Source organism: Bidens hawaiensis, unplaced genomic scaffold, assembly GCF_021521415.1.
Source record: "Bidens hawaiensis isolate Kalapana, Puna unplaced genomic scaffold, B.hawaiensis_p1.1 tig00046131_1, whole genome shotgun sequence".
NCBI classification, from domain to species: Eukaryota; Viridiplantae; Streptophyta; class Magnoliopsida; order Asterales; family Asteraceae; genus Bidens; species Bidens hawaiensis.
Window position 1 is genome coordinate 34,408 of NW_027505968.1, and position 10,845 is coordinate 45,252.

The 10,845-nt window shown below is 33.7% G+C and overlaps 1 protein-coding gene across 1 annotated transcript; it reads right to left on the minus strand.

Moving 5' to 3' along the window:
- Positions 1-7,599: 7,599 nt before the first annotated feature.
- On the minus strand, positions 7,600-10,641 carry LOC143616176 (putative receptor-like protein kinase At5g38990). The gene is made up of 4 exons (XM_077089087.1): positions 9,946-10,641; positions 8,857-8,903; positions 8,050-8,142; positions 7,600-7,717 (listed from the first exon to the last, which is right to left on the minus strand). The coding sequence occupies exons 1-4, from the start codon at positions 10,639-10,641 to the stop codon at positions 7,600-7,602; spliced, it is 954 nt and encodes a 317-aa protein (XP_076945202.1).
- Positions 10,642-10,845: the final 204 nt, after the last annotated feature.

A 10,845-nucleotide genomic window follows, 5' to 3' on the forward strand; every position in this document is an offset into this window, starting at 1 on the left:
GGAGAGATGATATATGTATGTAAAATAAACCAAATTTGATACCGGAATATTCGGTTTGATAACCTGCTACTAATTCTTCTTCTGCTTCTGGTAAATCAAAGGGTAATCGTTCACACTCGGCTAGGGAAGAAATTAGAAAAACTAGAAACCCTATAGGTTGACGCCACAAATTCCATCCCCAAAAACCATATTTTGACTGCGCTTCAACTATATCAACTGTACTTGAACTGTTAGATAATCATAGTAGACGATAACATCACTGTTCCCATCCCTATTGCAAAACCGTACATGAGATTTTCATCTCATACGGCTCCTCAAAGTCACAAATAAATCCAAGGACCCATCCATTATTCTTTTTCTTGATATGTTTGTAGGATAGATAGATAGATATAAAATGAAATCCATTGTAGGGTCCCCATTAGACACTGGAATTCTGTCTGCTATATATATATATATTGCTTCTGAATTCATCTTATCTTTTAATAATTTAAATTCTTCTTTGTTGAGTAATAACTTAATCCTTGAATAAAATGTTTCTTGTAACAATATAAATAGATATAGATATTTCAACCTAACGTTTTCAATTACGAAATCCAATTATCCAATTAGACGTTGGATTAGTTCGCGAATCATGACAAGAATTATATCTCTATATAGAGAAAGAAAAAAATCTATTTTTTCTAGTGCAATTTCATTCAGTCTTTCTATTTCTTTTTTTTTTCGTTCCTATTCTCCTTTCTAAAAAACAGGGGACCTTAAACAAAGTTAAAGGATTACTTCGTTCTTGATAGTTATTTACTTAATCGGTGAATAGAAGTATACTCTGGATCGGAATCTGGGAAGTACTCCTTGATCATTTCTATCAATTTAAAGCCCCTAATTCTTTTTATACACAGAAATACACTTACATAATCTCTATTACGAATCCTTTGTGTACCTTAGTGTTCCTAGCTATCCACTCATTTTTATCAATCTACTTTCGGATAATACATATGGTAATAGATAGTAAAAACCTCAGAAAGTTGATCTTTTGAACCCGCTTCAAGTCATGATGACTAATCAATCAATCTTGGGGTAAAAAGTCTCTAATACTTATATTAACTTTTCTTAACTTTTGTACATAGGAAATGAGATTCAATCTTTTACTGCAAATTTATAAGCCGTTTCTTTCACTCATATAACTATCTGGTTTCCTTCATCAACCCCCGAATAATGAATAAAAAAATGAAAAGATATATTCAACTCATGACACTTCCTTCCTAGAAAGAAAAGAAATAGCGGGAAATTTATGTCTTAACGAATCACACGTAGAGATATCGATAACACACATAGAGTTAATGGTATTTCATAACTAATTGATTGAGCAGCAGCCCGTAGACCACCTAAAAAGAATATTTATTATTTGAGCCATATCCTGACATAAGAAGGCCGACAGGAGCAATACTTGAAATAGCAATCCATAAAAAAACACCAATACTGAGATCGGCTAGAACAAGGTGATAACCAAAAGGAATTACTAAATAACTTAATAAAATTGATATGACTGCTATAGATGGTCCAATACTAAATAAACGAGTATCTCCTCTAGATAGAAGAAGATTCTCTTTGAAAAGTAATTTGGTACCATCTGCTAGAGCTTGAAGAATTCCCAAAGGTCCCGCGTATTCAGGACCAATACGTTGTTGTATACCTGCGGATATCTCTCTCTCTAACCAAACAATTACTAGTACACCTATTGTAATTCCTAATACAGGAGTAAAAATAGGGATAAGCACCCATATGATCCCATAGACCTTTTTTAAGGATTCCAATCTAGAAAAAGAATTGATAGCTTGTAATTCTGTTGTATCAATTATCATTTTAACGATCAACTTCTCCCATAATGATATCTATACTACCTAGTATCGTCATAATATCAGCAAATTTCATTCTTTTAACTAACTGAGGAAGAATTTGCAAATTAATAAACCCCGGCGGTCGAATTTTATATCGCCAAGGAAAAACACCCTTATCTCCTATCAGAAAAATTCTCAATTCTCCCTTTGGTGCTTCGACTCTCGCATAAAGTTCTTGCTTCGACAATTCAAAAGTCGGAGAAGGTTTTTTACTAATGAATCGATAGTCAAACTCATTCCATACAGTATCTTAAACTCTATCAAAACGGCGGATTTCTAAATTTTCATAGGGCCCTCCCGGAATTCCTTCTAGGGCCTGTTGAATAATTTTGATGGATTCTGTCATTTCACTGATTCGTACTAAATAACGAGCTAATGAATCCCCCTCTTTTTGCCATTGGACCTCCCAATCAAATTCATCGTAACACTCATAATGATCAACTTTACGAAGATCCCATTTTATTCCGGAAGCTCGTAGCATTGGTCCCGACAAACCCCAATTGATTGCTTCCTCTCCACCAGTAATGCCCACTCCCTCAACCCGTTCTAAAAAATGGGATTCCGTGTAATAAGCTTTTGATATTCAGCAATTCCTGTTAAAAAATAATCGCAAAAATCCAAACATTTATCTATCCAGCCATGAGGTAAATCAGCAGCGACTCCACCAATACGAAAAAAATTGTGCATCATTCGCATACCGGTGGCAGCTTCGAATAGGTCATATATCAATTCTCTTTCGCGAAAAATATAGAAGAAAGGAGTCTGTGCCCCAATATCTGCCATAAAAGGGCCAAGCCATAACAAATGCGAAGCTATACGACTTAACTCCAACATAATGACTCTGATATAACTGGCCCTTTTAGGGACTTTAATATTGCCTAATTGCTCTGGCGCATTTACAGTTATTGCTTCTGTGAACATAGTAGCTAAATAATCCCAACGTGTTACATAAGGCAAATATTGTATAATTGTTCGATTTTCCGCAATTTTTTCCATACCTCTGTGTAAATAACCCAATATTGGTTCACAGTCAATAACATCTTCACCATCTAGAGTAACAATGAGTCGAAGAACACCATGCATTGATGGGTGGTGAGGTCCCATATTTACTATCATGAGGTCTTTTCTTGTAGATGGTTCAGTCATAGGTTTTCCCTGATTCATTCTTCCATGAATTGCTGAAAGCGAAAAGAAGTTCATCAAACTTTAAGCGAAGAATTCAAATGAACTCTTCAATTTCTTCAAATTAACGACTTTTTCTCTCTCGAATATCCAACCGCCCTATTAATTCTTTATAACGCGCTCTATTTTGTTTTGACAAATAAGCCAGCAACCGTTGACGTTTTCCCAAAATTTTCCGCAGACCTCTCTGAGATAAATAGTCTTTTTTGTGCAATTCCAAATGTGAAGTAAGTCTCCGTATCTTATTGGTGAAACTTACTACTTGAAATTCAACAGATCCTCTGTTTTCTTTGTTTTCTTTTTGTTCTTTCAAAAGAATTGAAATAAATGAATTTTTTACCATAAAATAATTTGATACTCCCCTTTTTGCAAATATTGATTTTATTGATCAGTAATAATAATGTCATAAATTTTCATGTAGTATACACAACAATCATAATTTCTTTATATTCATTTTATCAATTAACATTAACCTATTTTTGAGTTCATTTGCCTAGTGATACAAAAAGACGATACCAAATAGTTTATCTTTTTATTTATTTATAGCTTGAATTGATACGACATTTCCTTATTATTTATCCTAATAGGACAGTACATGTGTGCATCGGGTTACTTGCATATAACATGGATATTTACAGATCACGGACAGCAGAAAAAATGAAAAAAGATGATTGATAGAACAACAGAATATATAGGAAACTCAAAATTTTCTATTATGGATACATATATATCCTTAACATACTAAAGCGGCTCCCATTATTGGTGTCAAACCAATAGCGATTCATACAAGCTAAATCCTCTAATCGATAATTAAGCATAAAAAAGAACTTTAATTTAATTAATTCATTTTTTTATGTCAAAATTTTCACTTTCATTTAAAAATTGACTCCAGTTTTTTATCTTGTTCTCCTTGCAAAATAATTGATTTCTATGCACATTATTTTGATTCTTTAAATTGAAAGAAATTAGAATTCTCAATTCTCTACGGCGTCTAGACGATAAAATTTTTTCAGGAACAAGCAAATTAGAATTCTTTTTGTCTCTATTTAGGGTTTTTCTTTTATATCTTGGAATGGATTCATCAAAATGATTCTTAGCAACATTTTGGGGGTTTCGGTATCTTTGATTACTTTGGTGCTTACTTTTATGAACCAATGAAATACCTATGATTTGATGCATAAAAAACTGTCCATCATTTTTTACAGATAGACGGGCAGGTTCCATAATCAAAATTCCCTTTTTCGTTAATTGTGTAAGATTTAAACGTCTCCTCATTATATCCAGATTCATTTCTTTCCTTTGAATATAGGATATAGTAATATTTCTTACATTTATGAGGCTAACCAGGAGACCGTATATCTGGATATTATTCATCATTTTTTGATTCAATTGATTCAAACGTCCAGTCCATCTTAATTGCAAAGGAAAATCTCCTTTAAATAATATGTTTAGTTTTTCAATTGATTCTAAAAAAGATTCTTCAATATTGTTTTGATTCTTTAATTCAAAATATTGTTTTGAATTGGATGGGCTAAAATTTAAAAAATCCTCACCCTCCTCTTGCCTTTCCTTTCTATTTTGATTTTCACTAAAATTTGGATTTCTATTCAAATTAAAAAGAAGTAAGTTGCTTGGGATAAACCAAGGTTTCTCTTTATATTTATGATAAAGTATCACAAGCTCTGGAAAGAAAAAAATTTTCGGATTTGATATGAGGCGATTTAAGATTAATAATTTTTCATTCATTCCCATCCAATCAAAAAAGACCTTTTTGTAATTGATTTCGGAATTTGAATCGATCGGAAGATAAAAAAGACAATTATTATGAATTTTATCCCCTATTTTGTTTTGGTCCTTATTAGGTTCAACCTGAATATTTTTATTCAATTTCCAACCCAAATATTTTCTATCTTTATTTTTTTCAATATATATATAATTGCTTTTTCCTTGTGCAAATGAAAGTGGATATGGGCTTGCACTGTTTAAAATGGACCATAATATTTCTCAATAGGGTTTTGGGCTTACAATATAGAAATTAGAAACAACTAACCGGGTGATGGAAACTAGCTCCCCGTTCTTGAGTTTTTTTAAAGGATGGAAAGGAAAAGAAAACTAAGGATAGTTAAAAAATGGGTGTTTTTGAGATTTTTTTAGGATGAAAAGAAAATGAGCAGGAGGGATTAGATTGATGCTTTTTCCCAATAAATTATTCTCTCAAAACTGGGCTAATTACTAAGGATAAAAAACCAAATTACAATATTACCCACTAATCTTTTCATCTTCTTCATTACTACATTAGGTCAAAAATGGGATTAAATTTTAAAAGTGTTATTTTCCTTTTTCTTTCCCTCCAACTTAAAAACATAGTTATCCTTTCCTTTCCTCTAATTTCCTTCCAACTCAAGAACACACCTAATTAAAAAAAATTTCCTTCCCTTCCCTTCCCTTTCTTATTCTTCCCTCTCATTTCCTTTTATTTCCTTGGTTAAAAAACTCAAGAACAAGGTGCCCATAACAAGGCACATAATATTTTGGTTTTATGGCTTTTGATCGAAAGAACGATACGATTCGACAAATGAAAAAACTTATCTTGAAATGGTGATTCAAATAACTTGATTTTTGTTAATTAGAAATTCAAACACCCGAATTGAAACATTGATTCGTCGCTTGGATCACCGTTTCGAGATAAGTTTTTACATTGGTCGACTCGTATCATTCTTTCGATCAAAAGCCCTAAAACATCGGTTTGAAACTCGAAAAAAACTTAACGGCGTTAATGTTTTTTAACAGATGTCCATTGAGACAAAAACAGTTGAAAGTTGGGGCCACTGATAGTGATTTTTAAAATTGGAATTATTATCGTCCAATACACAAAAGTTGGGATTATTTATTTCCAATTTGTCTTTTATTTGATTGACTAACCAAACACCAATTTTTTTTCATTACAATGCCCTATTTCATTTCGTATGTGATTCTTGAATACCAGATACTATCTTAGAATTTAAATTCGTTCACAAGCCGAACTGAATCGAACCAAACGAGGGTTTACTATGAAAAATGAATATCTATGAAAAATTAACAATAATACTTTTACAAGCGTTCTGTTCTTTTTTCTTGTTTTTCTTTTTGGTGTTTGATGAGACTACCTCAGATTTAGCTAGCGAGGCCCAAGGAACTCTAACAAAGAAGTGAAGCCCAATCCAAGATGGCAAGTGCACACCAAGACAAGGGCCAAAGTCAACAAAGGAACAGTCGCTATGGAACTGATCCGGACAGAGCAGAAGCTTACGTCTGCTCGTATCATTCTTTCGATCAAAAGCCCTAAAACATCGGTTTGAAACTCGAAAAAAAACTTAACGGCGTTAATATTTTTTAACAGATGTCCATTGAGACAAAAAAAGTTGAAAGTTGGGGCCACTGATAGTGATTTTTAAAATTGGAATTATTATCGTCCAATACCCAAAAGTTGAGATTATTTATTTCCAATTTGTCTTTTATTTGATTGACTAACCAAACACCAATTTTTTTTCATTACAATGCCCTATTTCATTTCGTATGTGATTCTTGAATACCAGATACTATCTTAGAATTTAAATTCGTTCACAAGCCGAACTGAATCGAACCAAACGAGGGTTTACTTTGAAAAATGAATATCTATGAAAATTTAACAATAATACTTTTACAAGCGTTCTGTTCTTTTTTCTTGTTTTTCTTTTTGGTGTTTGATGTGACTACCTCAGATTTAGCTAGCGAGGCCCAAGGAACTCTAACAAAGAAGTGAAGCCCAATCCAAGATGGCAAGTGCACACCAAGACAAGGGCCAAAGTCAACAAAGGAACAGTCGCTATGGAACTGATCCGGACAGAGCCGAAGCTTACGTCTGCCTGGAGCGAAGGACATACTCAGTGGACAAAAGCAAGCCTCCTACGAAAGTCAATAACCACTGAATAATAGGGTGAAGCTGAGGATAATGGTTAGGAGGAAAAGATTCCTCCGGGACCTTATATATTTAACATATTCTCTTTGTGAGAGGGGGCACACAAAACATAATTGAATATATCTGAATATTATTCTCGCACTGGCCAAACGGTCATTTCACGACTAAGACTATCACGTAGATCTCACACACTTGCAGACCTAGTAGTAACGATTCATTTGAGGTCTCAACAGTGTTTTACAAACCTAACACAATTTTTCAAAAGAGAGTCATTACTTTTGAAGATTGCATGAGTATAATCGGTCAGGAACATACAAAAGCACCCCGCTTTTGCTTCCTATATGAAAGTGACTATTTTTATAACAATCGACAAACGAATACAAGATGCAAGACATCTAATACATAGAAACTATTTCAACTATTAATCCCTAGACTTTATATCTTCTCCAAACTACCTCTTCGAGATCAAACCCGAACCACCCTTATCACCAAGTGTCGCATTCACTTATTCATTACTAGATATGAGATTATTTGCTAAATTGTGGCCCTGGTTTCCGAGTCGGGTTGTGTCATGACAATTGTAGTCTAAGGATTTGAACTTGTTTCATTCCCAATGGTGGTATTCCTTTTTGAAAGTTTATAGAGGGCTGAAAACATAAAAATCAGAAGTACGAAGATCACACGAGCCAATCCGCAATAAGTCCTGAAATACAAACTTGAAAAGATGTAAATTTGAACAAATTGAAACTATAAACATACCGGGTTAATTACCTTGTGAAGTTTTTTCATTAAAATAAATCACCAGTACACAAACATGTATTAGCTATGAAAATTTTCATATAACATACTGAACATTTTTGTCACTAGAACCGGGTTTCCATAGAAAATTTCGTAGCAAAGAAAATAGCAACGAACACTATAGCTGCGAACTAAACCGTAGCAAACTTGTTGTTTACTACGAATTTGCTACAAATCTGGTCGTAGCAAATATTAGTTTTTTTTTGTAGTAGTGAATGTAGAGAAGGAAAATTGTACCAAAGAGTTTCATTCTCTTTTCTTTCTCGTTTTTTTCTCAAAGCATAGTAGTCGTCTTCCTGCAAGTCTTCAAACAATGGTACTTCACGTTTTCTGCATATATGTTTTACCAACAATAACATGTTAAAATATGATAAACTACATATATTATATCATGATTATCATCAATAATTGTTTATAATATCTAAAAACAAGTATTTTTAGTGATTGTCATCAGGGGCGGACCTACCTTTACAGTACAAGGGTCGGCCGTCCCCTGTGAAATAAATTTAACCAGTACTATTATAGTGTTAAAATCCCGATCGACCCCTGCAAAATTTTGACACCGACCCTGTGAAATTATAAGAACAAGCCCATGAAAGTTGAGACTGAGATAGTTTCAGAAAAGTGACTAGCAGGTTTTTCTTGTAACTGGTGCAACGGCGCTGCTCATGTGCGAAGGGGTGGTAAAATATAAAATCAACGTTGTTGAAGATGTCATGATTCACGACATCTTCAACAACGTTTATTTTATATTTTACCACCCCTTCGCACATGAGCCAGTTACAAGAAAAACCTGCTAGTCACTTTTCTGAAACTATCTCAGTCTCAACTTTCATGGGCTTGTTCTTATAATTTAACGGGGGTTGGTGTCAAAAATTTGCAGGGGTCGATCGGGATTTTAGCACTGTAATAGTACTGGTTAAATTTATTTCACAGGGGACGACCGACCCCTATACTGTAAGGGTAGATCCGCCCCTGAGTTAGGGTGGGGAAAAATGATTTGCAATTATTTAGCGTTATCATTTAACGATAGATATCATTTACCTTGAAATGTTAATCACTGCATGTTCTCCATAACTTTCTCCAAGTCTCTGTACATTAAACACAGTTAATTTATCGTTAAAACAAAATCAAATATATGGAATATAACACTTCCTTTTAAGTTTTAACTATAAAAGTTTACGCATGCATAAATACATTCACACCCACGCATGTGTCTGCACACGTACACTATATACATGGCCGACTTGGATAGGAAGGCATGATGGTTGATAGCCTCTGGCCCGAACACCCTGCAGGCCCAAAATCTTTTTGAAAGAAATCTTTATATATTTTTATGAAAAAATATGTATTTTTAATGTTTAAATCCAATTACTCAACTCATTTAAGTCAATTTTTGTAAACATATTTTTTTTGCATAACCCAAACATAACCAAGTAAGCATATTTAAAAATTTAATTGTTTAATCCAATCTCTTTACCTTATTTTTTGGGTCACACACCATTATGTAATTTTCTTTTCAGATATTATATATTCTTATCTATGTATGTATTAGTATTATTATTTGTACTACGTCTAATTATATTATTGTTGAACTTTGATTTCCTCTTATATCACCTCATACATGTTTTTAGAGCTAAGGGTCTCTCTGGAAGCCACCTCTCTATCCCATTGAATAGAGGTACGGTGTGCCTACATCCCACCCTCATCAGACCCTACTTATAGCTTTGCTATTGATAGAATTCCACTGGGTATGAATTGAATTGAAACCCAACAAAAAAACCCTTTTACTTAAGACTCAAAAAAAATTTCACTTTCACCCAATTTTACCGATTCTCGGATAAGGCCTTGCATAGATACATCGTGCATACATACTTACATAAAAAGAGTTGGGGATCATGCGAAAACTCATAATTTTTTATATGATGTTTTATGGTTAGAAATCCATCAACCACGTGATATAATAATTGTACAAACACTAATGTAAGATCACGTTGAGTGATTTTTGCATTAAAACTAAAGTTAATTAGTCATTTCACCTTTAACTCATCTTCCCTATATAGTATATACACAAAAACGATCATAACAAAAACATATATCTATAATTAATATAGTTAATAATATAAAACTTACTTGTTGTTCAAACGCAACCTCAAGTTTATCAAAAATCTCTGACATTGTTGGTCGCTTTTTATGATCTCTATTCAAACAACTATATGCAATGTTTGAAAACGTCCTCAACGAACCCTGATCTATTTGTGTCTTTAATTCGGGGTGGATAATATCATCTAATCTTTTCTCGTCAAAACATTTTTTCCACTTTGGCACCAAAACACAAATCAACTCGCCATTAACATATTCGCAGCATAATTTTCCACACAATACCTCGAATAACACTACTCCAAATGAGTACACATCAGACTCTTTTGACAAAAAGCCTGTCTCGACAGACAACGGATCACAATACCCAAGGGTACCGACAGCGTTGGACACAATATATGTTTGTGGTTGATTAGCTGGACCGTGTTTTGACAAACCAAAATCAGAAACTTTCGTTGTCCAGTTCTCATCTAAAAGGATATTTGAGCTTTTAATATCTCGATGAATAATCCTTTGTTTCATTATTGTGGGATGATGAAGATACTTGAGTGCACACGCAACCTCAATGCAAATTTTAAGATGTCTGGTCCACTTGAGACCGAAGTTACATAGATGGCGATCAAGGCTTCCATGAGATGCATATTCATATACTAGAATCCTCTCATCACCTTGAAAGCAAAAGTTTAAGAGAGAGATTAGATTCACATGCTTGTATTTGGTAAGCATCATGATCTCTTTCCAAAACTCGGTGTTCCCTTATTCGAGTCTACGATCTAAGCGTTTAAAAGCTACCATGCGTCGTCCATCCGGAAGAGATAGTTCTCCTTTATATACCTTTCCGAAACCACCGTGTCCGATTTGATTGCTCGAACAAAAGTTGTTAGTGGCCGATGTTACATCTTCTAGTTTAATTTTGAGGTGACCAAACTCTTT

Bases quoted from the DNA above. Each gene is read 5' to 3' on its own strand.
- LOC143616176 (XM_077089087.1), bottom strand. From the start codon at position 10,641: ATGATGCTTACCAAATACAAGCATGTGAATCTAATCTCTCTCTTAAAC. The intron at 8,143-8,856 runs GTAAATGATATC...ACATATATGCAG, and splicing joins GCAGTGATTAACATTTCAAG to AAAACGTGAAGTACCATTGT. The intron at 7,718-8,049 runs GTACAATTTTCC...TTTGTATTTCAG, and splicing joins AAAGAGAATGAAACTCTTTG to GACTTATTGCGGATTGGCTC.